Genomic DNA, 27,251 nt, shown 5'->3' on the forward strand with positions numbered 1-27,251 from the left:
CACCCCAGCGCGGCCACGTCCGGCAGCACCAGGCCGCGGAGCACGACTCAGACGGGGACCGGGGCTGGGCAGGGACAGCTTGGGGCCAGGCTCCTAGACCGGCAAGTGGAAGGTGCTCCAAAGGGCGCGGAGGGACAGCCTCCCTCCGCAAGCCCGCGAGTGCCCCACCGCGTGTTGCGCCCGGCAGGCGGCATTATGGTCCAGAGGAGGTGCCTTTTGCACGGTGACCCTGTCTCTAGAACGCAGGGACGCTCTGTTTAACCGTGGAGGTGATATCTCCTGCCTGGTCAGGAACGCGCGGGGCTCCGGAGCGGACGGGCTCCAGGAGAGCCGGTGGTGGGTCCCCATGCCCCCGCCTTAGTGCAAGGGAGGTCCTGGGGAGAAAGGGAGGGAACGCTGCCCCAGGAAGTCAGCCGGCTTTTCCTGGGTCTGTCTTTCCTACATCTACAAATTTCCCCCAGGAAAACGATCTAGGGAAAGGCCAGCTGGCCCTTCTGCAAGACCTCCCCAAAGGGGTGTCTGCATGCTGACATCTAGAACACTCCACTGGCAGAGCTGAGAGGGGACATGGGCGTGAGGTGGGCAGCAGTGGCCTGAGAAGAGGCCACAAGAAGTGAAATGTGGGTAGGCCGCTGGCCTGGCCTTTTAAAAGGAGACTCCAAGCTCTGGGAGTGTGGGGTGAGGGCTGGAAGAGGAGCCAGGAGGAAGTAAAGCAAGTTCCTGTGCAGGCCTCTGCTCTGCCAGGGTTCAGAGGGTCACAGCAAGGTCACGTCTGACTGTCCCTGGGTGTTGGTCCTGAGCGTGGTGGAAAGCTGGGTCTCTGAGTGTTGGAGCCTCACATTTGAGGAGGGTAAGGGAAAGGCCACAGGTCTATACTAAGGGGTGTTAGGTGCCCTCATGTCCTGTCAGGCTGGAGGCCAGCTTACAGGTAAGTGGAGGTGAATATGGTAAGAGAAGAGTTCTGATGGCCACTGGAGTCTTTGCTGAGGGTCAGCTTTAGGGTTGACAAGTCTGTGATCTGTGTGTTTGAAGGCACCGCATGTCACATGACTCATCACCCAACTGAATTATTTTTGGGGAAACCAAATTGATGGAAACTGTGTCCTAGGAACAAGGGTGTCTAGATGACTGGAAGCTTAGGTACTTGTAGCAAAGACCACAACAGTATTATTATATAATAACAGTAACTGCATCCATCATAAATACATAGGTCACAAGACATAGGTTACAAGATACTCATTAAACACTCAGAACTTCCTCTGGGATGGGTTTATCCCTTCTTGACAGGGGATGGGGTCCTCAGCTGTCATCACTACTCCAAGGACCTCCTCCATTGCTTCCAGATCTCCGCATTCACTGAGGAATATCAATAGACTTACCAGCATTTATATAGATTCATTCATCATTTCTTCCATTTTTGACACTGTGTCCCTCTAATGGGCACCCTGCTAAGCTCTGAGACTGCAAAGTAGGAAACTTTCTCTGTCTACAGGTGGAGAGGGGAGAAAGACAGCAAATAAATCATCGTAGAGGCAATAAATACTTATTAAACGCATGGCATGATGCTGTATGAGCCCAGAGGACAGAACACCTGGGAAAGCCTCCAGTGTGTACCACCGTGGCTCTCAGGGGACACGCAGGACCTGACCAAGCAGAGCAAGGGCAAAGGGTGTCCCAGAGGGGAACAGGCACATTCAGTGGCGTGGATAGGGTTGGGGAAAGGGAGAGTCCAACAAACCGTGAGAAATGTGGTGTGCTCTGAGTGGGGAGAAGGGAGAGAGGTTGGGGCACACAACCAACAGCATGACACCCTGGAAGTCAAGCTAAATGGCTTTATCCTGTGGGCACTGGGGAACCAGGACAGCCTTTAAGGAGAGGAGCAGCTGGATCAGAAGGAGATGTTACAGGTTCAAGATGCCATTCTGGTGACTAGCTTCCCCCTCTCCTCAGCCATACACCCAGAGCTAAGGTGTTTGCTGTCATATTTCCAGTTGCATAAAGTAAGTGGGTAATAACATTGGTTTGTTTGCTTTTGCTTTTGCTTTTCGTAAAATGCTTAGGCAAAGGCAATATTTACACCAAGGCTCACGTTTCTCCTGGTGCTTTTGCGATATTGCCGTGTGGGACCTTGGCCTATGCAACTGTGTATGTGTATTGAGAATAGCAGTCCTGGTCATTGGCTGTTCTTCGGAGTCACAGCTTTGCCTGGACCAAAGGCACTCTGACAGTTTAACTACTGCAACAGAGATGAACCACAGCCCATGAGGTGAGCAGTGACACCACCCAGAAAGCCACATTGCGACGTGTCTGTGATGGAGAGAGACGAGAGAGCAGCACTCTCATGAATATATGGCAGGTATCTACAAACCTTCACACTAATTGATGGGCTCTCTATATATCATCCCAGATAAAGGGCCCCTGTGCAGTAAATGCTGATGGTTAGAACATCCTGATAGGGCTTTGTTAACAAGAAGATAACAGAAGAGCAAGATATGTTTGTTAGCTGCCTATAGATAAACCCAATAGGTCTTTGTTAACTTTTCATGACTGATGGCAACCACTAACCATGATAAATAATCCTGCAAAGGGAACTTTATTTAAAGTGCCAGAAATGGGGCCTAAAGTTTTAGCTCTTTTGAATGAGGAGGAAGTATTCTGTGCTTGTGTGAGTACACACCTGTCTTAGTACGTCAGCACCTGATTTCCTCTAAATAATTTAAACCATCAGCCAAACCCCAGAATCACGTTGAGCCTTGATTCTTTTCCAGGGTGTGCTATATTCCAATCATATAAAACCTGAGCAAGTCTGAAGAGCTGGATTTCACAGACAAGTCGTCAAAAGAGTGGCAGGACCTTGAGAAACCAACACAGACATTTTTCTAGTAACTACAAACAGGGAAAAATATGCTTTTCAACAATGTAAGGAAGATGGTGGCCAAAGCTGCTCGTCCCTACACCACATTGGAAGTTGCAAAGTTTTACCCAAAACTGATGGCTGAACAAGGATTTATTTTTAAAAGCTGAGAAGTTATGTTTTGTCTCCTGTTTTTAAGCGATGTTTTGCCTACTTAGTACATCATTCCTTTAACTAGTTGGAGCCACAAGTAATACTATGCCCAGGACTCACCCGAAATGAAAGCTCAAAGTATGTTGAAGGCAGTTATTTCATAAATCCTGTTACAAAGAGACCAAACTTTTGTGCTGTTATCATGACACTGTTATCTTTTATGTGATCTTTTCAAAGAAGGCAATCATTTTTACTAAAAACATCATTTGAATTTTATCTTTGCTAAAACGCTAGGGAGTAGGGGAACAGTTGACCTGACCATATAATCTTCCCTAACCTGTAGACTAATCAATTTTGATGGAAGAGGTGATATTGGATCTCTGTGAAGTTAACCAGATTTGCCACCAGTCAATGGAGGTCCTAGGTAAGAAGATGTTTCAGTTAATAACAAGACTATGAAAAGAAATTCATTCTTAAAAAAAAAAAAAAATCACTATTTGCAAAAGCCACAGGTTAAATTAGAGAAAGTTTCTTTTTCTTTCTTTGTTTTTTTTTTTTGTTTGTTTTGTTTTTCAGTGTGACACAAATTAGAAAAAGCTATTGTAATTCAGTTCCCTTTTTGGTTCTGAGGGAAAACTGTTGGATTCACTCTATGGGGCAGGCAGCTCAGTGCTGAAAGCATCAGGTTTGATTCCCTAGACTTCTTGGGAGCAAGTTTACATCCCAAAGGGGTTGGGCTCGACCCTTCCTCTTTCCTAGGCAATAAATAGCATGGAAAGCAGGTTATCTACGTGGCCAACTTTCAGGAAAGACCTTGAAAACAGAGCTGGGGTGGACCTGGGCGGTCACGTGGTGCTTTCCATTACAGTGTGTGTGTGGGGGGGCCACGGTGCAGGGTGGCTGGACCTACTGGGGCCAGCCGGCAACTGAACGCCATGCCGATCCCAGGAGATACTTCAACTGGGTTTTTAATAGAAGTCCCTTTAAAAGCCTGCGATAGCCGGCGGAGGGAGCCAGCTCCGCTTACCGCCGTGTGAAGCACTGCGCTCTATCAGATTAGGTGTGAGAGGGCTAAGGAGTTGGGAATGTTTACTTTCATGTGCAGTATTCGGGCGGCATTTCTATAGCTCCTTAATATCCTAGCACCATATTTTGTATTCCTGATTAGTGGGTTGGCTTACGTACAACACGATTATTGTTTCTTTCTTTTCTTTTCTTTTTCTTTTTTCTTTTTTTTTTTTTTTTTGGCTCAAAGAGCCAGTGCCCTCACCTGAGTCTAAACAATCAAGTTACTGAAATTCTAGCACACTTTTTAAACCTCGTGCCGCTTTTTTCTACATAAGATGCACTGTTTCCACTTGCCTTTGCAATACGGTTTGTCCAGTTTCTGACACTATTCCACTTAATATGAAGAAAACTAGCTTTTTTTATGAAGAAAAAAAAAGTATCAGACAACGCCAGCGAAGACCAGCGAATGGCCATGTTAAGTAACGTCTGTTTGTTTTAGTGACATGGGCTGTCACCACACCTCATGTCTGATGCAGACAGCCCACCGGGACCTTTCCTTACTGTTGTTCTGAAACTTTTGATTCTCTTTTGATCTGTGAGCATTAATGAAACATGATTTTTTTTTTAACAACTCAGTGAAAAATAGGACCTCATAAACTCTTATCACTTGTTTGCAAGTACATTATACATATTAGAAACGATAACCATTTAATGTGACTTTTGTGTCTGTCAACTGCATAATTACAAAAATTATACATAGCTGTACGTAAATATGGAGTGTTGTGAGCTGTGTAATAATCATGCTATGTGTTTTTATATAAATGTCCTTCAGATGCATTTACATACACAAAGTTTGATAGGTTTCTCAGAGACAAAGCGGGCAACTGTCTGACACCAAACATTAACCCAAGTTGCTGGGGAAAGGAGGTGGATAAGCTCTTATGGCACAAATACCATCTTTCGAATGTGAACAGTCAGGATTTGCGATGCATTAAATTGCTGTATTGTCTGTGGCTACAAACTGAAACACGGCTAGCTTGGTTTTGGTGGTCTGGTAACTTGAAGCCCGTAAATAGGGCTTGGTATTTTGTAGTAGAAAGGTGGACCTTCTCTATTGTTTTTAGTGATTTGAAACAAAGTCCAGCAACAGTGATTTGGGCACAAAAACATTTGAAAACATAACTAGCCATCCAAGAAATGAAGTATTAATAGATGTTGAAAGGGCTTCTATTACCTTCTAGATGCTAGCAACCTCAGGGAAGCAGTTCAAATGCCCACCGATTCTGTGTCTGTATATGCACGTCCTATGTTCGTGTGAGTGGTGAAATCACGGCAGGAGAAATTTTTCACTAAAATCATAGACAAACCAATGATATTTTGTACATAGGGGAAGACACCTGGATACATAAAATACGTGCTTAATGAAACTTGTAAGTGAAAACATCAAACTCTGTCCACTTGGCTTCTTCCATTTTGTTAACAATAAAGCAATATAAATGCCTCTGTGCTGTTTTATTAAGCCTTGGTCATTAAGGATACATGCCTGTGCAGGAAACGTGAGGAAATATTCAGACTCCATCAGCAGCTCAGCCGTCCCATCCTATTGAAGACATTACTCTGGCTACAGAAACATTCTTTTGTGGGCCTTTGGGAAATTTGCTCTTGAGAAAGGTAACCAATCTGAAAAGAAGGGCTCCTGTGCATAATTTTGGTGTCTTATTTTTTTCTTTCTTTTCTTTTTTTAATGACACTTTAGAAATGTGCAAGGGGTAGTCGTTTCTGATTGAGTTCCAACCACACAACACACATACCCCTTCACCTATGGACTTGACGTGATAACAGGCATTGGATGGATGTCACCTATCACTTCCTCTTAAATGGGACTTATTTATTAATAACTTTTCAAATCTCAAACACAGAGCGTGAGAGCCACAAGACCTCAGAGGTGTCACGCGACCTCTTTGTTTCCAAAGGAAAGGGCCGAGGCCCTTGGAAGAGTCAGGGCATATAGTGAAGTGTGCTTCTGCCACACCTCCTTACAAGTCCTTCCTGGCCACCTGGCAGGAAGGACTGCAATGACGTAGCAAGGACTGTCTACATTTGTGGATGTTCTAGAACCGCACTGTGCAATGTGGTAGCTACTAGCCACTTTGGTTATTTAAATTTCAATGAGCTAAAATGAACTAAAATGTAAAGTTCAATTTCTCAGTTGCAGTAGCCACATGTCAAATGCTCAATAGCCCACGAGGCAGTGGATACCGTATTGGACGGTGCAGAATTTATGGAACATTTCCATCAGCACCGAAAATCCTATTGAACAGACTGAGACCTGAGGTTGAGTGCAAAGACTAGAGAACACAAATATTAGTGTCATGAGCAGATTCCTAAACGCACAGAGAAGGGGGTCCAGGGGCACCTTCCCCACTAGGGGGCGCCCTAACAATGAGTGCAGCCCTGCAGACGGACCGCGTGTAGAGGGCTTGGAGAGGAAATCTCATTCTGAGTTAGCTTCCTCACTTTATTTGATACATTTACTGCACGAGGGCCTGAGATCGTTCCAGAATGGAGGTGCAACCACGGACCTGCCGAATGCAGGTGAAGCCAAACTATGGCTTGTCCTCTGTGATTTACTGTTCTGCTCGGTACTCTGAGATTGTTAGCTGTAATAAAGTAGAACATGCCAATTCCGGCCAAACCAATTGCATTTTGACTGGTAGCAAATATTAACACTGGCTATGCAGTTCTGCTAATTTATGCACTTAAGTCAGGGACGGTGGCAAACTTGCACCTCTATTCTCCCACCTGTGTACCATGTAGACATTATAAAAAAATCTGAGCTGGGCTGCCCACTCTGGAGATGACGGGCTCTGGGAGAAAGCCTCTCTCTCCTGGCGACCTTCCACGTCCAATCATCTAATCGTTTGATAATGAAATTGCCCAGTTGATGTCTTGTCCAACTTCTCAAGCCTTGATTGTAATACCAAGATCAGTCTTTCGACGGGGTGTTGAAACTCAGAATCTGAGGCTCATAGGAAATTCAGAATTCATACAGCACTGAAAAATTATTGGAAGAGCAAGATAAAACATTTTAATGGATTAAACTGAAAAAAAAAAAGCCACAATAGGTACTGTAGTTACCATTTATTGGGCTCTTACCATGTGTTAAATGCTATACCTATGATTTCATTCAATTTTCACAACTAACTAAAGCAGATCTTTTTTTTTTTTTTTTTTTTTTTTTTACAGAGAAGGAAACTGAGATTTAGAGAAATTAAATGATTTATTCAAGTCAACTCAGAAGTTCAGCAACAGATCCAGAATTCAAATCTAGGTTCTGACTTTAAAAAATAAAGTGTGGTCTTGGCTATAATCATGCTACCTAGATTCTTAAAATTCAGATAAAGATCTGAACACAATTTAAAAAGAAGATATGTAAAGCAGGAAGTATCAATTTAATACATGAAGCTCATCAAACACCTCGTAAGCACCTTAAGGGGAAAGCATAGGTCTGGCCAATTCAGGAATACATTTATTTCAGTAGATGGATTTTTATCTCTCTAGAGAGGTCAATCTTTTGTTTTTATTGTTTCAGATCCAATCATTCTTCCTGGAAAGGTTGTAACTTTGTCAACTTCCTTTTCTTGTTTTCCAGTTATGATCTCTTGAAATTGTGGAGAATAACAAGCACAAAAATAGCTAAAACTTACATATGTTGTTTTTAACAGTTATAAAGTGATGTCTGTATGACCACCCCCCGCCCCAGGTGGAGAAATAAGACTTTACCTGTACCCTGGAAGCAGCCGAGCTTGCTCATGCCTTCCCACCCAAACCCCCTGCTCCCCACAGGGGAAGCCACCATCGTTACTTTTACTAGGACCTCTCCTTGCTTTCCCACCCTTGTATGCCTCCCTAAACATACAGCATATTTCCCTCTTTTGTATATACAAGGACTCATACTATAAATGTTCTTATGTCTGTGTTGGTTTACCTGTGGCAGAATGTCCCTTAGTCTCATTGACCAAAAATTGAAAATGGGTCAATCAATAGTCAGAAGAGAACATGTTTCTGCAAACGTGTGGCTTGGATCTGTTTTTGCGGCGTGTACCACATTTCCAACGTAACCACCTGTGCCTGCCCTCTACAACACTGGGGACCTGTCGCATTTCACCTGTCACATTTCATCCCCATGGTGCATGATGGGCCTTGCCTAGAGATGACTAATGAGGAGTTTTTGAGAGGTGTATGGATGTGGCTCAGAACACGACATCCTGGCCCTATGACTTGGTTTTGTTTATGTTGTTAATGGCCAGGTCCAAATTAATAGACTGAGGGAAAGATGAGGGATTGGTTATTTAGAAACCCACTTATATTCCCTTTCTAAAAGCTAGCAGAAGAAAGCTTAACAAACATGCTAAACAGTACGCAAGAAGAAATCATCAGAATATAACGTGATCATATTTTTGGACGATTTGAATTCCCTCTGATAGTACTATTATAGATCTAAGTGAGTTTACCGGAAGCAGCACAAATATTTTCTAAACCATTTAACTTGGCAGCAGTCAACTCATGAAGGACAGTAACAATGACGTTGTTTAGGTTTGTGCTGTTTTGCTTAAGATAGTCCCATTCTAAGCGTTTCATTGATCAAAAACAAGAACCAACCAAAACCAAAACCAAACAAACCAAACCCTTCCACAAAACTTCAAAAGGTTAACAAAATACTAACTAGGTTCCAAGGACATAGTAGGAAATTATTGCTTTGGGCAAAGTACCTAAAATATGCTTCTGTTTTGAAAACCTAACACATTTAAATCTTGTGGGGGTATATATGTTGTATGTGTATTTTTTCCCCCTATAGTGTCAACTCTGCTAATTCCTAGTATAGTTAATGTAACCACTTGCTAAGCTGTTAAATATTCTGTTGTAAATATAAACATTTCAAAGTGCAAAGCTATATCAACATTAAAATCCAGTCTAAGGTGGACAGAAGGATTATAGAAAAATGGGAAAAGGACAAGTATGGAAGCTGCTTAGTGTTTGGATGAAGTACATATTGTGGAAACAACTGGAAAACCATGGAGAAAGAGAAGCAACTGGAGTACCTCAGAAGCCAGGGTGCTGGACAAACCACACATGGGTCGAGTACATTTTGCCATTTCCATGAAGTGAGCCCAGAAAACGCTGGATGGACGAACCAGTGTTTAAAACTGTTCTTCCGCAAACTAAAAACTGAGTTGTTCAGGATAAAAAAGGTAGCTAGCATTTGTTTTAATAACCCACACGTAAACTAAATGTTATGATTAGATATACTGAGAATCTATTACTCGGTTGTCCCTCTAAAATATCTAATGTCCAGTGTCATCTACTGGGCTGCACCCATGGAGTAATAGTTACTTTTTACTTTCTGGCTACACCTAACGCAATTCTCAAAGAAATCGTCCCCTACCAAAATGGCTGATACCATTGTGGAAAGAGACGTTATTCAGAGCATTATCTATTTCATTCCTCAGCCAGGGCAACTCATCTATTTTTAGACTTAAAACTTCTGAAGAAAACTGCTAGGATCGAAAGAGATTGGCCATAAAACTATTTGTATTGAAAAGTTAGCCAGCATGCCTTTAAGTGAACTTCATTCATTAGCATTCGTACTGGCAAGGTTTCCGTATCTCGGCGTTCATTTTATACTTTAATTTGGTTAGTAGGTCTTTGTTTAATCGTCCTATTGAAAGGAGAACAAAGGCGGTTTAGGTGATACAGGAGAGTAATGCACTATATTTTATCTCTGAAAAAAGCCGGACAAAGCTAGAAGGCTCTGATACCCTCTGATTTTCTTCAGGACACTTGGAACCACGAATCAGCTGGAGGATAAAGACCCTTACTGTACTTAACTGCAGACACCTTCAGAAGAGAAACACCGCGTCAGTCATAGAAATGACGCTTTGCCAGCTACACAGGGCTCTGAAGGCAGCTTATCTCACCAGAAGGGTTTCTGTTTCCTGGGGGGGGGGAAGGCGTCTGTTTCTTAAATGCCACCTCCTCCAAGAAAATCACTAGCCAGGGCAGGTTTTCCCCCCGATGGCGTCTCTTTATAAAGTATTGATGCGAAGGTCAGATGATAGTGCTGGTGTAAGTGAAAACAGTCCCTGAGTGTACTGACAACTGGACGACTTCTAACGCTCCAAAGGGAAATACCTTCCATTCCTTTGCATCGAATTTTCCCAGTCGCGGTAGTTCCTCAAATTCCTGCAGCTCTGGGATTTCCTTCTTCCTCAAAAGTCAAAACCCATTTTCTTCTTATTGCTTGGGTCTCCTTACGCGTTTCTCCCAATGAAATCATCTTTCCCAGTTGTATTCTTCTCCCCTCATCCAATACTTTTCTCTTCTCCTATTTTGTTCCACTGCATTAAGGAAAGCGAATAACCCCCATTCTCTTTCTTTGTCACATCTGTGGCATTTGTAAGCTACTCTTTTCTTCAGTACTGCTTGGTGGAGAATACTATGCCCAACTTTCTAACTTTGCTTTGTAACACAGGTATTTTATTTTCGAATCCGTATTTCTTTTTGCAGTCTCTTGAACTTGTTTGCTTGGTGTATGGACAGCCATCCAGTAGAGACCGAGACCACCAGTCCATTTCACACAGGCCACTGAACAGTCAGAAGATGGGAACAACTCTGGGTCTCTAGTGAACTGGACTGGATTCAACTCACTGACCTAGAGGTGAAAGGCTCTGTATTCCATTACTAATCCCTTGAGCTATCCAGCCCCCTGAAAATGATTCTTTGGTTTTATTATTGCAAAGGCCATTTATAAAATCATGAACTGGATTTAGGAAAGCAACCATGAAATAGCAAGAGACAACAAACTGATTGAAATTCCTTCAGTGTAGTATGGGCTGAAGCCTCTTAGTGGGATTGGGGGGAAAGCTAAATATAGGCACCTCCATTCTTATTTCAGCAGCATGACTGGCTCACTTAACATGGCAACTTTAGACCCACCGACCATGCCTCAAGGAACTAAATCCTAAATAAAGAAAATGGAAAAGCCAACTATGAAACAGCCAATAATCTTTATTTTGCACTTCCCCACCCCCCTCATCCCTCTCCAAAAAGCACTATAGGGTATATTTGTTGTGCATGTGAAAATATTGTATAAAGTATTTAGAATGATCTCAAATTAATAAAACAGAAACATATATCTTAACATAGATGCTTTGTTTCTTTGTAGGGACAGAAAAATTTGGCTTCTAGAACAAGGAGGGCAATGAAATACTACACCCTTAAAAGGGCTACTCCATTTCCACTGATTTGCAATTTAACATTCATGGCAGAAAACCTCATTTCTCTAACAAACCTCATTTCTCTAACCATATAATATGTCTTAAAATATGACTAATTTGTACACTAATATCAATTTACTTGGCATTAAAAAAAATCACAATTTCTATTAATATATTTGTATTAGGTTCAAAGCCCATAGTCTAGCATTTAAGATATCCATTACACTGGCCCAAATTGAATTATTTCAAAATCAAGTAAAAGTCCATATTTATTCCAAAGTTGCTAAAATATGCTAATAAAATTAAATTTGATGTTTTACATTAAAAATAAAATATTTGGTTTATCTCTCAGACATCTATATAACATACAATAAATAGTGGGCAGTATAGTAATATAATAAAGTTTTGTGATACCCTGAAATTTGATGAATTTTCTTAAAAAAAAAATTCATAATATTCTTCATTTCAGCCTTAAACCACAATATCAATGAAATAGATTTTTCAGAAATAAAACAATATAAACACAAAATGCTACAGTATATATATATATATATATTTTTACTTTTGGGGAATCTACATGTCCTTTTAATAAAAGTAAGTCAAAGAAATGTACAGGAACAAAATAGATAACAATTTCCAATTATAAACTATAGATTTAAATTGTCGTGTTTTCCTCCTGCCTGCTGGGGCCCTTTCCCCACCTTCTGGGCCCTGTGTAGATTCGGCTCAAGGCAGATGGCATTTTCTAGCCTCCTTTGCTTATGTACAGCAGGAATCACAGACATGGCTGAAATCATGGATTTCAGAGAAAGCCTGAATTAAACACGATAAAAATTTAAAAAATAACTACTTCATAAATATTTATTATTTACATGACGGGAGCTCCTCTAGTCTGAAGAGTTTTTACACAAGTTGATGAAATGTATATAAGCAGTGAGAAGAACGCCAGCAGTTTGAAGAAGGAAAGGGTCAGAATGCAACAAAGACAGAAAAGACGTGAGCGTCAACAAAAATAATTTGCATGAAAGCAAACAGGACACGATAGAAACTTTTTTCTTAAAAAATATAAGGAATTTCACAAAAGCCTGAACATTTTACACGTTAGTACTAAAAACGGGGAGGAGGGGACGCTTCATATATTTTCATCACAAAAATATTTACCAGTACTCCGACTGGAGTTCTCTCTTACGTTGTTACGATTATCTTACTATAAGGGAAAAAGGCTGAAAACTGACATCATCCTTGTATCACAGTCAAGGCAGTTTACACATCATCTGCTCACCTAACACCTTTGTGAAAAGGCCCTTGAGACAATACAGAAAATCAAAAGGGAAGACTATGGTCTTTTTGTCAATAATACTTGTCAATGGTAATAGGAAAATGGGAGGCATGGCAGGCCTCATGCCACAGCCCTACTTGAGTGTCTGTCTCTTTGATCACACCACCATGTGGCCACAGGCCAGTCTGTTCCCAAAGGGACGTATCCAGGGCGGACGTGTCCTCTGTCCTGTCTTCCGAGATCCCCCTCAGCGGGAACTTGATGTAGCCGGGATGGCAGAATTGCACCGAGTCCCCTCCGCGAGGCAGGAAGGGCGCCTGGAAGCCACGCCGCGGGGGGCCCACAGGAGCCGGAGGTCAGTGCGCCCGATGCTTTCTCTTTTTGTGCTTTTTGTCCTTTTTCTTGTTGGCACACTTGGGGCAGAACCACTGCATCTCTTCTGGTGGTGCGGCCATTAATCCCACGCAGGGCCTACACAGTCAAAGAAAGATTTGGGATACACACATTACACGTATCTCTTTAGGCTCTTTTTCTTTCTATGTTTTTAAATAACTTTAAATAATCAAATGAAATTTTGAGACTATGGCGTTATTTAGCAGAAATCCAAGCCAAAGAGCTCTAATTTATGTGGCACTATGGCTGGGTAAGTGGATGTTACATTACATAATGCCCCTTTTATAGGCTCTAGTGGAGAAATTAATTAGTTCATGTATCCTCTCAGCCACGTCCAGTATAATTCTTCTGAGTAACAGCTTTGTTTTTATCTTATAGCTATCGCACATCATGTGACTGAATGGATTTCTATCTTTTTCTATCTCATATTTTAAGGATAAAATGAGATTATGTGCAGACATTTTGGTAGCATTTCTTCAGTTGTGGGGAGCTAGTGAAGCGGTGTGAAAAAACAAATAAGCTGCCTCTTTAGTTCTGTAACTTATGACACATGTACAAAGAGGTTACCTTCATGTTACTGTCAAGCTCGGCAACTCTTACAGAAAGTATCTTTTTTTTGTTTCATAAGGATATGTAAGTTAAGCAAAATATTCAGAATTTAGGCCGAATAACAATAGCCCAAAGACTCCTGATCTCTCCCACCGCTGTTAACGACAGGTCATTGGCCCCGTATGTTGGGGGGGCAGCAGCAGAAGGACTAGAAGAGCCAGCGCCTCCCCGCAGGCCGGCCCGCGCGCTCACCAGTGGTACCAGTCGTCACAGTCGTCACAGCCGATCATGGGGCTCCCGTCGTCAGGCTTGTCGCACCCCGGACAGATCCAGATCTGATTTCCCCACTCGTCTCGGATCTGAGGGTGGTTTTTTTTGGGGAGGGAAGGGACAGATGGAATGGGGAAAAAGAACCAAAGAGAGAGCAGGATGAGAATGATTACTTAATACACCGGCAAGTTTAACTAATGAAAATACAGTAGTTAATTTATTATGGTCATCACTCTCCTGGGATCACGTGACACAAAGAACAGCTAAGTGCTCAGTGCGAAGACAAAACCGAAGCCTTTTGCAATAATTTCTGTGAACAATGTGACCTATAGCCACCCTCATCTAAAGAAAGACAGCAGACACTGCAGGTCTTAATGATCAGGGTCTTTACGGCAGTACCAACGGATACCTCTGAACGCTCAGGGCTGCACTGTGTCTGATCCGCAGTCGCCACGCCGGCATGGAGGGGCTGCAAGCCCCAAATGGGCATGCATCGCCTCATTACTTATTAGCCAAACCCTTCTCCTGAACTACTTGATAAGATCAAGGACATAAAGAGCTGTTACTGAGTAACTTTCCATTCCCCTGATGACATTTTCAGCAAAGTACAGTCACTAAAGGGCAAATGAAACGAGGGCCCGAGGAGGACAAAGAGCTACGCCTTTGAACATTACTTCGCTACAAACATGGTGCGCTCTGGAGTTTACTGAACTTAGCAGTTCTAAAAGAAGGGGCATCCCTAGTTGTTCCACTTCCTCAAATTCCACATCAACCAGACCAACTGGGAAGACACAGTGCTACCGTGTTTCCCCGAAAGTAAGACCTAGCCGGACAATCAGCTCTAATGCATCTTTTAGAGCAAAAATTAAGATAAGACCCGGTCTTAAAGCAAAATATATCTGTATATAGTCTTATATAGTAAAATAAGACTAAAATAAGACCAGGTCTTATATGATATGATATATTATAATACTGGGTCTTATATTAATTTTTGCTCCAAAAGACGCATTAGAGCTGATTGTCCGGCTAGGTCTTATTTTTGGGGAAACAGGGTACGATGGGCATTTGCAAACAGTGACCACTAAAAGCTAATTTTCACATGTTTTCACAATGACACAGCAGATAATTTCATTCGGCTTATTTTGCAAAGTATGGTCTCTTCCTTCACTTTCAAACACTGACTACGCAGAAAAGAAAGGGCTTTTTTTGTGTGTGATTGGTGTAGTGGGGGAATAGATGTTTTGCTCTACCCATGTGCCAGTGTAAGGATACCACTTTTGAAAACGTCTCTACAAAGGCAAACAACTTCATATGAACGCTTCCTAAAGTAACCTGTGGGCAGCTCCATCTCTGACTCGGCCCTCTCTCATTTCCAGGGAAGAGAGCCACCAGTTACCATGTGCCAGCTGTCTAGGGTTAGGGCTGGTTCAGCATCCCACGCTGAGGCGGCCACGCATGGCCAGGCCCGCTGCTGGAAGGCACTGAGTCTGTGGCTACATGAGAAGTTTGCCACAGCATCCATAATAACTAACACCCAACACTGGACAATTTATTAAATTCTTTTGAACATCCACTTCGTTTAACCATCTTAAAACAACCCTTGGGTAGGTTAAGAATGGGGAAAATGGAGCTAAGGGTATGTAAGCGACAATTCAAAGTCACACTATTTGGCAGCACAAAATCAGCTTTTTTGTTCGACAGCCTATGTCCTTCTTCCAAAGCACACTTCTTGTCCTCAGACAGAAGGCTTTTCATCCACATCTATGCAAATTCGATCCATCTCCAGGGTGTTAGCTCAAAAATCCACTGGAGAATCAGAAGTTTTAGGGCTAGAACATACTACAGCGATCATCTAGTCTAACACAAACCCCTTAATTACAGATGAAGAAGCGGAGGTTGAGAAGGTTGAATATAAAATCCTTCCCGATCAGCCCAACGTGGGGTGATGTGGCCTCAATTAAACACTGATGGCAACTGGTCTTGAATAGACCAATCTGATGATCACCGATTTTTCTCTCACGTCTTCTGTTTTCGTCTTGAATTGCAAATTTAATATCTTTCTGTTAATTTTCTCAATAATTTTAAGATTTTCTTCTATTCTTTGTATCATTATAGTGCCTCAAATATTGAATGATTTGTTGAAATGTCCTTTCAAAATGCCTTAAAGAGACATAATGTTTGCATGATTTGTAACGATCATCATGAATCCTACCCCACCACTTTCTAACCACAGCTATTCAGAAAGATCGGAAACATCGCTGGGCTGACAGGTCACAGTCCACACATTTGGTGGCACAGCAGTGTCAGTGGCCGAACTCACTCAACAAGGTGAGTTTTGCTGTTCGAAAACAGGCTTGGATACTCAGGGAGCTCTGTGGTCTGGAAGTTCATTCCCATTCTGGAGGCTAGCCAACGAAATACCGTAATTAGTGCTGTTACTCAGAAATAGCATCTGGTACGTCAGAGCTGCTTATGTTGCGTAAATTATACTCTTTAAGTGAACAATGCAATTGCTTGGTTAAGAAAGGCAATGTGGGATTTAAATACCATTCTTCTTCTCTGTATTTATACATTCACATTGTACGTATGTTTATAGTCATATTCTAAGGCAATGTAAAAAAAACCCAGTGCTTTGACATTACTTATGAAGACTAAATATGTGACCACTGTAATACAATACATTTCAGCCAAAAGCTCAAAAATGCAATGAAACTACTTTGCCAATCATAAAGAATAGCCTCTGAAATTCAATAATGATAGGTATGATACTGCTTTTTAAGGAAACACTTTCACGATGAGAGAGGAAGCTCTTGAGTGACTTTTTCTAAAATATTACAAAAATAAACGTCACGTACCACGTAAGTGCTGACTGTCTCCGTGACCACGCTCCGGACAGGGGCTTTGGAACTTCCGGCTCCAGAGGTGGCAGGGGCCGGGGAGGGCATCAGAGCAGGGGACACGGTGGCCTGGGCCAGGAGCGGCAAAGGCACTGGGGCAGGGGGGACGTGCGCAGGTACAGCGGCGGGGGCGGGGGCGGGCGGCGGGGTCTTGGGTCTGTTCAGAGAAGGAGCTGGTTTAGCCTCGGGGGCTGGAACCACTTTGCTGATGACACTGTCAACAAGAGAGAGACAAGGAAAAGTCAAAACAGCACAGGTGAAGCAAACTGACTATTTTAAAACATTGTCACAAAATACGTTCTTCTTCTGCTAGCAACAAAATACTTTTGGAAGAGTCCAGAGAGTGACAGACCTCCGAGTCCAAGGCTCAGAGTCACAGCGGGGAGAATAGAAAGCAGCAGGAGTGATGTGTGGCTCCTTGGGAGGGCAGGAGGGGCGCTAACCCTTTTCCTGGTGATGTCACCAGCTAATAATTGGAGCTGTGTCTTCACTAACGATATCTTACTCATACAACTCATGCCGTGGAAGCAACACTGGACTCAGGCTGCTACAGGCTAGCTATGTGACCTTGGGCAAGTCATTTAAAAGTATGATTTAGTGAGTGCCTGTAAGAAGTTACATGCAATATCGAGCACTTTCCATATGTCATCTCATCTAGTCCTCACAACGACCTCAAAGAAGTCACAGTGATCCCGTTTTATACAGGTGGAAACAGCGTTAGAGAGAAAGGAATTAGGAAAATGGGTGGCAGGCTTTCAACCAAGGTCTTCTTGATTCCACAACTTGTTCTTTTTAAGCTTCTTCCTTTGAAAAAAAAATTATATATAATTTCAAGCATGGAGAAAACAACCTAACAGACAGCTTCGGTAACAGCGGTAATAGACAGCAGCCCTTTTACCATATTTGCGTCACATCTCCCTCCGTCCTCCTCAAGTAACCACTGACCTCAAGGGGGCAGGTATGCTTTTGTAATTTTGTTCTTTGTACTTCTGCCTTTGTCCATACCCATAAGTATTACTATCTGATGTGTTTCGACTACATAAGCAATATCACACTAAATTTATCCCTTGTAAGTAGCTTTCCTCCGTTTTTTTATTGAATATAATCGGCATATAACATTGTGTAAGTTAGCGATGTGCTGGTTTGATACATTTGTATGTTGCAATATGATGAAACAGTGGCCTCAGCTAACACCTTTATCACGCCACATAATTATCATTTCTTTATTGTGTTGAGAAAAATTAAGGTCTAGTCTTAGCAACTTTGAAGTTTATAAGTATTGTTGGCTATAATCTCTACGCTATGCATTAGCTCTCAAGATCTTATTTATCTGCTTGTTGCCTGCTTGGTTTTAGGTCTCTTGCTTTATTCATGTTGATACATACGATCTATATTATTTATTGTAATTGTTAAATCATATTCCACGGTGTGAATAAGTTAAAGCGTTTTTGCCCAGTGCCCTACTGAGTGTAGGACGTATTACCTTGTAAATGTTACATGCTAACTGTAAACATGTTCCAGAATTTCCACAGGCTATATTCCTAGAAATAGAATCACTGGGTCACAGGGTATGCACATTCTCCCCTTTACTAGGAATCCCAAGCGACCGTCTGAAATGACTGCACCCGCCTATGTCTTTCTACGTTTCCACACTTAACTTTCTAGGCCTTGCTTTTCTGATCATCTAAGTGGAAATAAATGTAGCTGCCTCTGAGAGTCCTAGTGAGAGCCTGAATATAGAGAAACACGTCAAAACTATGTACAGATGAAAAGTGTTAGCACCAGAACCCTAGAGTCATGGCTGTTGCTCTTTTTTTCTTTTTAAAAATTAGTTTCAGGTGTACAAAGCAGCGTACTGGTTAGACATTTACACCCCTCACAAAGTGATACCCTGCCCCCATGGCTGTTGCTCTTCACAACCCCTGGTACCATCATTACCGGACCGCATGGTTCTACTTTCTCAAACCACCTCTGCTAAAAGCACTGATCTCTGCTATCCTGATCACGAGTTTATAAAACATGAAGTTATCGCAAAAATGTCATTGTTATGTAAGCAAATAATGAATGCTGTCTCATTGCTCTCCTCTTGTTTCATGCCGCTCCCTAATTAGAACACAGCCAAAGACCAGAGAATTTAACCTGGACTGTTTGTGCAGGAGATACTCGATAAATGTTTAACATAAGTAATAGTGAATACTTATCGAACACATACTATGTACCCCACTCTTCTAAGCACTGGAAAGCCAGCTGCATAGCAGCACTGTGCTAAATGTTTGCTTGCCTTATCTCATGTGATCCTCACAACAACCAAGTGGGCTGAGCACTGTCATTATTTTCCTTTTGTAGATGAAGAAACTGAGGCATGGAGAGATTGAGTACCTCGCGCATATTCAGATTACTGTGTGGCAGAGCCAGGATTTAAACCCAGGCAGTCTGATTTCAGAACCCGTGATCTTAACCACTACACTGCACACACTCTGGAAGCTTACTGAGTGAGCCTTGCCTTACACATAAGGGGGGAGCTCAAACTTATTATGGCACTTATATCCATAGGACAAGCTCCCTATTTTTATAGCTAGACAAAAATTTTAAATCACATTATATTTTGGAGGCAGTTTCCCATAATGGTTTAAAACATGGGTGCCGGAACCAAAACTAAAATAAAAGCAGGAACTGGGAGAGTAAGTAGAACACAGATGTTTCACCTGAGGGCATATGCACACGGGGCAAATCTGATCCTTGGTTCTGATAAAGAGGACACGTTCCAATGCCCAGGGCCTCCAAAGGGTCCCATAGGAAGGCCTCACACAGGATATACCAGTTAGGTGCGGGTGAATCAGAACCCACGAATTCTCAGCTCTGGAGGTCCAGGACACTGTATTTAAGGTCGTTTAGACTTGTAATGTGCCCAGTACCCAGCACTAATCATCTTGAGAGGAAGTAACTTAAACTCTAGGACTCATATTATTAATATAGATAATTATTTCAGAAAAAGAGCGGCAGATAATCAAAGATAACCAAACATACAAGGAGGCAAGGTAGCATCAGGGAGAAGCAGAAGAAATAACAGACGGTATAAAGAAACCCATAAAGACCATAGATACTAGAATTATCAACTACAAAACAACTCAGCTTACAATGTTTAAAAAAATAAAAGGCAAAGCTTGAAATTACCTGCAGGTAGCAAGGTTATAAATACTAACCTAGTAGATCTGAAAAGAACATCCTTTCTAGAAACAAAAAATGCAGTAATTGAAATTTAAAACTCAATGGATGGGAGAACTATAAACAGAATAGTAGGACAGAAGAAATTATGTAGAATGGAGCTTGGAGAGGTAAAAAGAATACAATAAAAAAGGTCTAATTAGTACATGTACTTCTGGAGAATGAGGCAGAGGCAAAATGTTAGCATATCAGAGACTTCTACGGGACTGATGAGAGATACCAATCCACAGACTTAAGATGCCTAACAAATCTCAGGCAAGATAAATAAAAAGAAATCTATACCTAGACACATTAGAGTGAAACTATAAAACATCACAAAGAGAAAAGTCTAAAAAGCAGCCAGAGGGAAAAAGGAACAATTACTTTCAAAGAAGAAACAGATGACAGCTGACTTCTCAATAGCAATGATGAATCTAGAAGACAGTGGAATAACATCTTTAATATGCTCAACAAAAACAAGTTTTGTCTTTGAAAGCATCTTTCAAGAATAAAGATGAAATAAAGGCATTTTCAGGCAAACAAAACCTGAGGATTTGCCACCAGTGGACCCTTCATAAAAGAAATTCTAAAGTAGTAATTCTCAATTTTTTTTTTTACATTTTTATATTTTATTTTACAATAAAAAATTACTGAGAAACCCAAGGAACTTTTATGTGCATTTTATCTGTGACTATTTACCATATTAAAACTTGAAACAGAAATTAAAACACTATTTAGTAATTCATTTAAAAGTAGCAATAATAAACACATTACATGTTAACAGATAACATATATATATATTTTAAATGAAAAGTAAGTATGTTTTTCAAGACAAAACTACTTTGTGAGAAGACTAGCACTGTTTTATATTTTTCCAAATCTCCTTAATGTATGCATATGTAACTGGAGAAGAGAGAAATATTTTAATGGCCTTTTCAGATAATTGTATAAATTCTCCTTTGATATTGCACCAAAATGCAACAAGTGGCAGTTTCTTAAAAGGCAGTTGCAATATTCAATCTGAAACCGTATCAAAAGCTTTTCATATTCTGTCACATGAAAATCCATTCATCTGTCTAGCATGTTGAATGGATAATTTACACATGCATGATTTTATAAGTCATGCATTTATCATTTGGAATGTTGGTTGACTGAATTATGCAGATCTTCCAAATATTTACACATTTTAGTACACAATATTAAAACCACATTTGTTGGTGTTACCATCCATCTCATCCAAAATTTCTTGAGGTATCAAGGCGTTGTCAACTTGCAATGGTATGTTTTCTGAGATTCTAATTTTTACTTATAAGCTTGAATTTTATACTTTAGACAAATACTCTCAGGTCTTTTCTTTGAAATGTGTTCATTTTTTGAGAAAATGTTGGCCAAATATCAAAGTCTGGATAACCGTTGTTTGTCAGTTGCTCTTTCAAGTAACAATGGTGTTTTCTGAGAAAAGCAGCTATGTAGTTCAGCAATTTAAATAATCACACATGCTTATCCTCCAGACAACTACCATATTTGAGTGTCTTATGAGTACTTGCTATTCGTTACTTTCCACTTATTCATACAAACTATGAGAAGCGTGTACATCCCAAGAGCCTCATCGCCACACTTTGATCACCTCTGTCCTAAAGGAAGTGCTTCAGGATAGGGAAGGGGATCCCATCAGAGGGTCTGAGATGCAAGGAAGAGCGATAAACATGTTGGTCGGGTTCAACAGACACTGACTAAAGAAAACAATAATATGTTGCAAAATTATAAAAAAAGATAAAATATATGGAAATGACAATATATAAACCAGGAGGAGGTAAACAGAGCTAATGTATTCCAATGTCCTTCTGTTATCTAGAAGGAGATATAAAGGTATTAACTTTAGGATGCGCTAATTCCTAGGGTAACCATGTAAAGATTAGGAATAAGGAATATGTATAACTTCGAAACCAGCCTGGAGAAAGATAGAATGATAAAAAACAAACAATCTGGTAGAAAGGAGAGAGACAGAAACAGAGCAGTAACACAAGGAGAAAGACCCAAATAAAGTGGATTTTAATTCAAAATATCAGTAACTCTATCATGTGAATGGTTTAAATGATTCAGTTATCAGATTGGGTAGAACAATGAAACCCAACTCTGCTATTTGTGAGCCTCATCTAGCAAATAGAAGAGGCTAGGAAAACAGGCACGCGAGTACAAAAAAGTGTCACATGGCTCAAACAGATTTTAACGTAAGGACTACCAGAGATAATGAAGGTTATCACTTCATAAGGATAAAAGGTTAAAATGTGCAGGAAGATACAACAATTGAAAATCTGAATGCATCTAAGAATATATAAAGCCAAACTGACAAAGTTGTAAGGAACAGACAAATCCACAAGTATAACTGGAGATTTTAGCATATCTCTCTCTCTCTAACTGACAGTAAGCAGTCAGAAAAACCAATAAAGATATGTAAAAACAAAAATAACAAAATTGACCCAACGGACACTTTAAAAGCTCTGTGTTCAATGAATACAGAATACTCACTCATCAAGAATACATTGAAAAAACTGACCAAACAAATTTTACATGACTGAAGAATAACTGAACAGTCTGAACACATATTTGTTACTCTTGCTATATTGGTAGTTCTTCAAAGGAACGAGAAAGCCTTTTCATTTCTGTTTCCTCAGCATCTAACAAGGCAAGTGGCATTTAGTAGGCACCTTAGAAATCTGAACATATTTAATTTGACTAATCAAACAAACAAAACAAATTGGCCCTGAAAATAGTGCTTTCCTAAATGAAATGATACGTCATTTATCTAGCCAACAAAAATTACAGGAAGGGGGGGCTATCACTTTGCGAGGGGTGTAAATGTCTAACTATTACATTACTTTGTACACCTGAAACTAATAAAAAAAATTACAGGAAAATTTGCATAGTAATAGGCAGTGTGATGTGGAAAGAAAGAGGGGGTAAAGGACAGGTGAGGGAAATATGAGATATCAGGGAAAAGAAAAGAAGAGAGAAGAATGAGAGAAAGTGAAGGAATTACAGATTTAGGTTAGGAACCTGGGAAAAACACAGGCATTTTCAGTATTGGGCTCATAGGGGTTGGAGGAAAGAGCAGGGAGAGAACAAAAGGACAGGAAGCAGGAAACAGGTTTGTGATCTACTCCGACTAGAGGAGGAAATAGCCTGAAAATCTAAGACATCAACAAGAAATTATTGGAGAGAAACAACATTTTCTATCTTATACCTACTCAGAGTTGATGGATGGGACTTAGACAACTACTTGCAAAGAATATGCTCCTTTTATCACTTTATTTCAACTTTATATATTTGTTAGCCATTCTAGTGGGAAATGTTGGAGGTAACAGCTGACCCTATTATCTAAAATGATTTTTTGATATTCATGTGCTCTAATATACAACGATCATATAAAAATGAGAATTAGTGCTGAGTTGCAAGACAATGTAGTTAATTTGGAAAAAAGAAAACTCAAATTACAGCCATATCACAAATCATAAAGTCCAAAGGGATTAAAGATTTGGTAAAAGAAAACATAAAACCATAAAAATACCCAAAAAAGGAAGTAAACATACTCGTATGTTTTTAAACTTGGGATGGGGAAGATGTTTTAAACATTTCACCAACGGTAGAAAGCATAAAGGAAAACACTGATTTGATTGTGCAAAATCTTTAAAATGTCATAAGCAAAGTTAAAAGGGAAATTCAAAATGAAGAAAATTATGTGCAACATACATGATAATGGGTTCAGTCATTATTATGTAAAGGTTTCTTTCAAATCAAAATCCAAAAGACTAACACTGTTACTGAAACATGAGTAAAGGATACAAGCAGGTGATACAGAATAAAAGAAACACAAACAGCGAATAGACACGAAGAAAATGTCCAATGTTCATGCTAATCAAAGACATGAACATGAAAACAACAAGAAAATACTTTGTGTGTGTGTGTGCGTGTGTGTGTGTTTTTGTAAAGATTAAAAAGACTGACAACACCTAGTGATGCCCAGATGGGGGAACGGGAGGGGGGGTGGTTGGCACAGTAGTTCTGAAAGGTTACCAAAAACTTAAAGATGCGTAAGTCTTGACCAGCAATTTCAAGTCTCGAGGAAATGATTAGACAGCTATGCAAAGATACACAATAAAGAATATTATTTGTAGTATTGTTTATACTTGCAAAAATCTACAGAACTAAAATGGCTATAATTTAAAATACCCAAATATAGGGGAATTGGTTAAGTTAATGATAATGAACAAAATACCATGCTGTCATTTGAAGAGATGACACACTTTCATACACACACAGATACAGACACAGATACGCGCCCAAAAGAAGGTTATGGATAGTATGTAAAATAGGATCTAATTTTTGTAGGAAAAAAAAAAAATCGAGCAAGAATGTATGAGTGTGTACTTAAAAAAAATACACCCAAATGTCCAGATATTAGCTGTACATGGTGGGACTACAGGTGTTTTGTTTTGTTTTTTCCATTTGGTTTATCTATATTTAACACGAAAATAATGAATAAAAGAACTTGTCACAATACGCACATCTAAAATGCTGCTGGGAATTTTTAAACAATGGTTTAATTGAGTTGTACATTTATAATTTGTTCACTTTTGGGTACATACGTCATACCTTAATGAATCACTGGGAAAACACGATGGCTTGGCTAAAGCCTTCCCAGGCGAACGCTGACAGTGGTCTAGTTGTAAACTCGTGGAATAAAAGTCCCGAACTCAATCAAAAAGCTGCTCAATTAGTGTACCTAAACTGAGTGTATCATCATTAACAGAGGTCAATAAGAAAAGGAGCCGGGGAGGAGAATACCATAAAACTATGCTATTTTTGTACATAATTAAAAATCATACATTGGAAGAGCCTTTAGGTATTAAGGTTGGCTCATTGTCTTGGGTCTTCTCAAAGAAAAATAATATCAGCGGTGGCAACATATCCCAATTATGTGCATATCTTCATTATCACCCACATTTGGCAGTACATTTCTTAGAAGGTGTGTATCTTATTTGTCTTTGAATTATTTGCAATAAAGTTGATAAACTTTAATAAGCTTAATGCCTTACTACTGTGCTGAGAATGCTGCTATGAAAATATTTCACTTTTAAATATTTCTGTCTGTTTAAAATGTTTTAAAATAGACCAATGTCCCCTGTTCTTTCCTTCCTGCCTGCCTTCCTGCCACGCTACTTCCATAGTGAGGTCCAAGACCACTGGGATTTCTGTTTACCAGCATGGATTCTGATTCCTCATCATCAGGCCACGAATGATGACCACGGTACAAGCACATTGTGAAGGCTTCCTTCTGTCGTCCAGAAATGCTTTCAAGTTGCTTTAAGCTATACCAGACACACAATGAATATGACCTGCCTTACCTGGCTGTTGTCCAATCCCCTTTCACTTTCCATTTTCCTTAGATTTCTCGCTTAGGTATAAGGCCTGCGAATGGTGCCCATGAGAAGGGCAATACAACTAGTGGATAGAAATGGACTGCTGATTCATTTTATGGGGCAGTGCCTGGAATCTCAGAATTATCTACTCGTATACATGTCTTCTTATTTCTCAATTCTGCGAAATGGCATTTGGATGAAGATAACTCATAATAAAAATAATCCTTCCAACATGTCTTGTATTTCCCTCCAACTCAATAAAATTATTCCTTTAAAACTGTATATTTCTCATTCGCATTTTCTAAGTGGCAAGAGGATAAACATTAAAATGGGCATTCAGTATTGATGAGATGAAACGTGTCCTAATTTCTGTTCCCCAGAGACTGGACTTGTATTATGTAGGCTCTAAAGTGACTTATTTTTCCCGGCTCTTTTGAATTTCCTGAGACTCTTCACTAGGGTTTGAAAATTCTTTTTCGATTTTAGCTCTTAAGTTACTTTTGTGGTAAATGGATACACAGTTTTACGAACAATCCTTCTATTATCTTTTCAATTTTGAACACGACACCAAAATATATATAAACAATAAGACATGCTATAATTTTTCATCACCTATGCGATAAACTGCCGTCACGTACCTAATAGGATCACTGTAAAAATAACTTTAGATTCCTGTCGGCCGTCCTTGCCAATCTTTACTGTTGCAGACTGCTAAACAGTGTTTTGCCTCTCCATATTTTTCTCCCTGAAGGATCACTTTTTCCCTCCTATTTAACTGCACAGCAAGTTCTCTTCCAGCACTCTCTGTTGAATAAGCAGTCTCCCTGAGTAACCAACACCGCCCACAGCTGTGGCCCACAATGGCTCCACGCTGCTAACATTACATCTTTTGGAGGATTTGATCAGAGTGCCCTAACTGCTATAAACACTGGCGTTATTCATAAAACGTGCAGAAGGAGGGATTTTCAACAGGATTTCTTTACCTGTTTCCCCACCACCAAACAGTGAAATAAATAGAATGGGTCATGAGCTGTGTGGCCTGTAATACAAACTCACAGTGTGACAAGTCAATAAAGAGCCAATCTTCACCTCTCCAGCCACAGAGCCTCCGAGGTTAGCGGCAAACACCATTTGGATATGTCTGTACAGGGAGTTTAATGATCCTCATTATTCAGCTATTGTGTGCAAACACTATGAGCCAGTTATCTAAATTATCAAAGTCTGACTAACTGGCTACTAAACTGCACACGAAGTTCAAAAGTCCCCCCACAATGGCTTACTTATTTACCTGTAAAAGTGAACAGCCATTTTTAAATGGTAACAAAATGATGCCATAGGTAAAAATTATTGTGATCACCTCCATGAATTTTACATAAACTTCGGAACAGGGAAGTTCTCTAATGTTTGGGAGCAAAAAAACGAAAAACAAAAACACTGATAAAAAATGTGTTCCTTAAGCCACAACTCACTTTTAAAATTTTAATCACTCTCAGAAATTGCGTGCACCTTTGGAAATACTGCATAAAACAGACGCCCATGTTGTATTTTAAAGGAACCCCTCCTTACCACAAACAAAAAAAAGACCACAGAGATTTCACTATACAATATTACTATCAAACCATATAGTTGGGTCAGTGGCTAATACAACATCACAGCTTTGCTCTCTTTTATTTTACAAGTCCTGGAAATACTAAGCCCACGTGTGGCGGCCAGCCTCCGACGGTCCCTCCCACTAGTCCTCCCACAAGGTGGGGTCCCTTCAGAATGGGGGAAGCCAGCCGCTCTGTCCTGAGGACACTGAAGCTGCCATAGGAAGAGGCCTGTGTGACGAGCAATTGAGACCTGCTGCGAACAGCCACGCGTGTGAGCCCGTAGCACATTCCTGGTGAGACCTTCCAACAATGGTTGCCCTGGGCAGTCACTTGACTACAGATCTGAGTCATAACC

General features: G+C 40.5%; 1 protein-coding gene across 1 annotated transcript in view; it reads right to left on the reverse strand.

The window, feature by feature from the left end:
* Window positions 1-11,064: 11,064 nt before the first annotated feature.
* The window catches only part of TAF3 (TATA-box binding protein associated factor 3), a 143,488-nt gene continuing 127,301 nt past the window's right edge, over window positions 11,065-27,251 (reverse strand). Inside the window, exons 5-7 of the mRNA XM_081053583.1 lie at window positions 16,639-16,894; window positions 13,766-13,872; window positions 11,065-13,042 (exon numbers count right to left, since the gene is read on the reverse strand). Coding sequence (XP_080909709.1) covers window positions 12,928-13,042; window positions 13,766-13,872; window positions 16,639-16,894 — 478 coding nt within the window. The 3' untranslated portion in view covers window positions 11,065-12,927. The remainder of the gene's footprint in view (window positions 13,043-13,765; window positions 13,873-16,638; window positions 16,895-27,251) is intronic.

Source organism: Rhinolophus hipposideros, assembly GCF_964194185.1.
Source record: "Rhinolophus hipposideros genome assembly, chromosome: 1".
NCBI lineage: Eukaryota > Metazoa > Chordata > Mammalia > Chiroptera > Rhinolophidae > Rhinolophus > Rhinolophus hipposideros.